This window comes from Cynoglossus semilaevis, chromosome 19, assembly GCF_000523025.1.
Source record: "Cynoglossus semilaevis isolate Cse_v1.0 chromosome 19, Cse_v1.0, whole genome shotgun sequence".
Lineage (NCBI taxonomy): Eukaryota > Metazoa > Chordata > Actinopteri > Pleuronectiformes > Cynoglossidae > Cynoglossus > Cynoglossus semilaevis.
Genome location: NC_024325.1, coordinates 15,560,601 through 15,564,958, shown reverse-complemented (window position 1 = coordinate 15,564,958; position 4,358 = coordinate 15,560,601). Strand labels below are relative to the sequence as shown.

At 41.8% G+C, this 4,358-nt stretch overlaps 1 protein-coding gene across 1 annotated transcript; it reads right to left on the bottom strand.

Annotated features, from left to right (window-relative positions):
- Positions 1 to 1,516: 1,516 nt before the first annotated feature.
- LOC107990028 (LRRN4 C-terminal-like protein) lies at positions 1,517 to 3,154 on the bottom strand. Its single transcript, XM_017041457.2, has one exon. The coding sequence runs from the start codon at positions 2,961 to 2,963 to the stop codon at positions 2,259 to 2,261; it is 705 nt and encodes a 234-aa protein (XP_016896946.1). The 5' UTR covers positions 2,964 to 3,154; the 3' UTR covers positions 1,517 to 2,258.
- Between the last annotated feature and the right edge of the window lie 1,204 nt (positions 3,155 to 4,358).

Below are 4,358 nucleotides of genomic sequence, written 5' to 3'. Positions count from 1 at the left end.
AGAAGTGGACCTCAGGACAGAGTTTGAGACCACTGCTTTAGAACTTTGTGATTAGAATTCTACACATATATATTTTTAAATTAATGTAGTTTAATTTTTTAAACCTTTTGATATTTTTTTCTTGTGCAGAACTGTACAATATTCGGAGCCACGTCCCCCAGTTTTGGCCACGGTTCGTACGGATTAACATTCTGATAGTGAAAGGAAGTTCTCAGTAGCCTGGATCTTTGAAGTCTTTAAACATTTAATAGTAAATTAATTTACATCTGTAACCAGTCTGATTTCTACATCACATTATATTTATTTATTTAAGAATCCTTAAAAATATTTGTGCACAGATTCTGTCGCCTCTTCAACGTCTCTGCTCTGTCACTCTCTGCGGCTTCACTCCAGCAGATTCTGCGTTTTATTCCGAGGACACCACATCTTGGTCTGTTTAAAACCAGACGACAACCGGGCCTCCACTTCCACTGTGTCTCCACGTAGAGAGAGAAAAATAAATATTTTTTTTTTCTCTTTTTGCCCCTGGTGGTTCAGGTTGATGGCACATTGTGTCCCATAAAAGTGTCACATCTCTGGGCCGTCTCTGCAGAGGAGACAAACTGCCTGTTTACGTCTCTCCACATTACCTGTGTTAGACGACATTTACGTGACCGGAGGCGCGGTCGGAGTTGGCGAGGGAGACCGGGCGCCGTCAGCGGTGGCAGGAAAATAAAGGAAATGACATCAAGGCTGAGGAACGGAGAAGAAGAAACGATGGAAACCAGACAAACGGAGAGGATCTTCACACGGCCTGGAGCTCAGAGACGGATGTAAAGAGGTCACAGCTGCAGCGTTTACAAAACTGAGGTTCCCAACCGCTGGGTCTCAGACCAGTAGCGGGCCATGACAAAAAAAATGACCCGATTGTTTCTGTCCTTATAGAACTGAGAAAAAAAGATCAGACTGAGGAGAAGTTCCATTCACCAGGTGGTTCTCACCTGACAAAACCTCACTTCCTGTCGTGCGGCGTTCAGAGTTATGGTGAGTTTTCACTTTAATGTTTTGATTTTTTTTTTACCACTTCGTGGTATCATTTGTTTTTGTCCTGTTCTTGGTGGAAACTTTGTAGACCGTCTGTCTGTGGAACACAAAAAGGTCGCTGACCTTTGCTCTAGATGATGTTTAATTAAATCACTGCTTGGAAAACTGAACCCTGCGGTCGAACCAGAGCATTGGCACAACTTCTGAAAATGATACACATGGAAAAATACACACACCCATCCACCGTCACTGCCCATGAAGGAATAACACGGTGACGAGCAGGAACATGTGCTGCCGTCTTACATTTCACTCTTCTGCTTCGGCACGCTCCCTCCAAACAGTGTGAGAGTGACCCCTGTGAGTGCGACGCTGACCAAAGAGTTGGGACGAATGTGCTTTTATTTGGGACCATGTTCGTAGTGTTGGTCACTACAGTATTTTTTTCTTTCCTCTTTAAACCTTTCCTATCATGGAAGTGTGTTTTGATTTTCCAACAAATACAAAACAAATACAAAATAAAATAAAAACACGTCACATAATTTACCTTCGGTCCTGAAACCACAGTCGAGCCTTTTATACTGTAAATAAACACACACTCTAATAATGTCTCTCATAGAGAGATTTAAAGAAGCGGTGTAATCTATTACATACACTGTTAAAAACAACGTCGCTCCAAGTGTGAATCACCACCGTTAGCTCGATTATCCAGTTAAAAAATCGTCTGTTTTAAAACTATTTCTAGTGATTTTTTGTTTTTTTCCCCCTCAGTCAAAGTGAAGAAACGTCACATTGTTATTGGTTGAAACACTGACACGCAGCTTCAAAACAAAACCATTTTTTGGGCCCATAAAAAATAATCTGTGTTAATGTAAACCAGGTTTTCCTCAGAGTTGCGTCACATTTTCCCCCTCAAAAATGTGTGTTTTTATGAAAATGTCGAGTTTAAATATATAAAATATAGCATAAAATAAACTAAAAAAATAACATAATAACAATATATATTTTGGGAAAAATTCCTTTCCATTAAAGATTTCCGTCATCCTTTTTTTTTTGGATTTTCACAGCTGATTTTCAAGTTTTTTTTTTCCAAAATACTCTCATTTTTCTTTCCCACTGAAAATGACAGTCAAGTGCTTTTAAATGAGATGATGAAACTGGCTCCCAGGACGCCCGGGTCAGTGCAGTGAAGTCACCCTGGGGGAGAGTCATACGGGGTGAGGCGTCAGGTGTTCTCCTCACCGTCTGTGACCCGTGGCCCTCCGGCGTCTGTAGATGAAGACCAGCAGCAGCAGGAGCAGCAGGAAGCCCACGCCTCCTGCGATGATGCCCGCTCTCACGGGCAGACCCCGGTCTACGGGACGGTACATGGAGCAGGAGGCTGCGCTGGCCCCGCTGTCGTTCACCGCCAGCACACAGACCTCGGAGATGTTCTCGATGTCGCCCACGGCCCCGCTCCTGAGCTCCTTCCCGAACTGCTTCCTCTCCTCTCCGCCGACGGTCACCGTGTACGCTGTGACGTAAGAATACGGAGCACACCACTGGACCACCACGTCTGACCCATTCCAGGACACGGAGACTAACCTGGGGGCCTCGGGGGCCACGTCATGCAGCGTGAAGCCTGGACACAAGCAGCCGGTGGAGGCCGCTAACTTGGCACAGGAGATCTGACCCTCCAGACAGGAGTCGTAGGCACATTTCTGACCTCCTCTATTTGGAGACACGTTTTTGCCAGGAGGTGAAGGTGTGACCCTGTATTCCAGGTTGTCGTAGTCCTCTGTGGTAAACACCCGGGTTTCAGAGCGAGGTCTTCGAAGACCACGGATTTCCTTCCCAGCTGCTCCTGCTGCGGTTGGCAGAGAAGAGCAGCCGCTGATGAAAAACAGGCAGAAGATGAGCAGAGGAAGAGGAAGAGGATGAAGGTCCCTGGTGGCAGCTGCCATGATCCCTGGAGAGGAAGAAGTCGAATTCAGTGTGGTGGAAAATCTCACTAACCCATTTTTATATATATATATATAGAAATGAGGAAATCCTGGTGGTTTCCCAGCTGTGTATGTTCAGAAAAAAGATTTTATTATGTGGAGTTTTTATTAGTTATTGAACAAAAGAAAAGACAAGAAATTGGCTGTAATGGTTTTTTGGCTGAAAAAAAAAACGTTTAAAAACAAGATAAAGATCTTGAATGGCCTCCATAAAACTCCCAATATTTTTATCACATTTTTAAAAAAATGTTTTCTTAACTTTTTTAAAAAAGAAACTCCCAAAGTTAAATTATAAAATGTTATAATTTTTTGGGGGTTCAACATTTTTCCCATTTTTGTTACTACTGTACCAGGCTACTGCATGCTAATGCTAATATTTTGTTATCAATTTTTTTGGCAATCATGAAATTTAAACCATCTTATTGACTAACTCACTCTTTTTTGGTTACATTTAGCTAATGATTTGTCTTTCTTTTAGTATTTAGGCTAACTTTTTGTGAGCTTGCTACATCGGCTTTTTTATTTAAGCTACTTTGACTCTGACTGATCTTGTTTATTATTATTCTCATTTTGATTATTCAAAGCTATGTTTAATAGTTTTTTAAAATGAAAACATGTGTATATAGATAGAGATCGATTAAAAAGTTATTTAACTGGTGTCTTATTATTTTTATTATTTAATCTTTTTATTGATTGAGTTTTGTGGGCTCTTTTTACTTTTTTATTTTTATTTTTTTGCTAATGACTTTTAATGTGTTATCTTGCCAAACAACTTTTGAACTAACGGCATTTTTTATCTCTTTGTAAATTCAGGAGAAATGTAGAAAGTGTGGGGATTTTTCTGAGCTCATAGCATAGCATAATCATGGAAAAGTTTCGAAAACATTTAGCATCAATGAAAAAAACTCCATAAAAAAAAGCGGTATTTTTAATGGTTATGTATCCCAGTAGTAGGAGTTGGTCCTCTGGGGTGGGTCGGACCCTCCGTCCCACCAGGACTAACTAATGTGACTCAATAGTCAGTGATTTATGGCCTCGTAATTATTCTCATTTGTAAACCTTTGGCTCTGCTTCACACTAAATCTAAAACCTCCAGACGCTGTTGCACAACACGTCCAGATGCCTACACTCCCAGAGAGGCAGCGGCACTGGTGCTGCTGTCGGTCGGGTCCGGTTTCAGAGACTCACAGATACCTGGAGCTCCAGTGAAGCTACAGTAAAGTTTCCTCAAACAAAATTAGAAACACGTCTGTGTGCAGCTGCGTGAAAACACACACACACAGAGAGAGAGCGGCTGGCGGACTGGGAAACGGAGGCGGAACCTTTCTCTTTGTTTTTTCCCACAAAATTAAAGAG

Coding starts and splice junctions, on each gene's coding strand:
- LOC107990028 (XM_017041457.2), bottom strand. CDS start 2,963: ATGGCAGCTGCCACCAGGGACCTTCATCCTCTTCCTCTTCCTCTGCTC.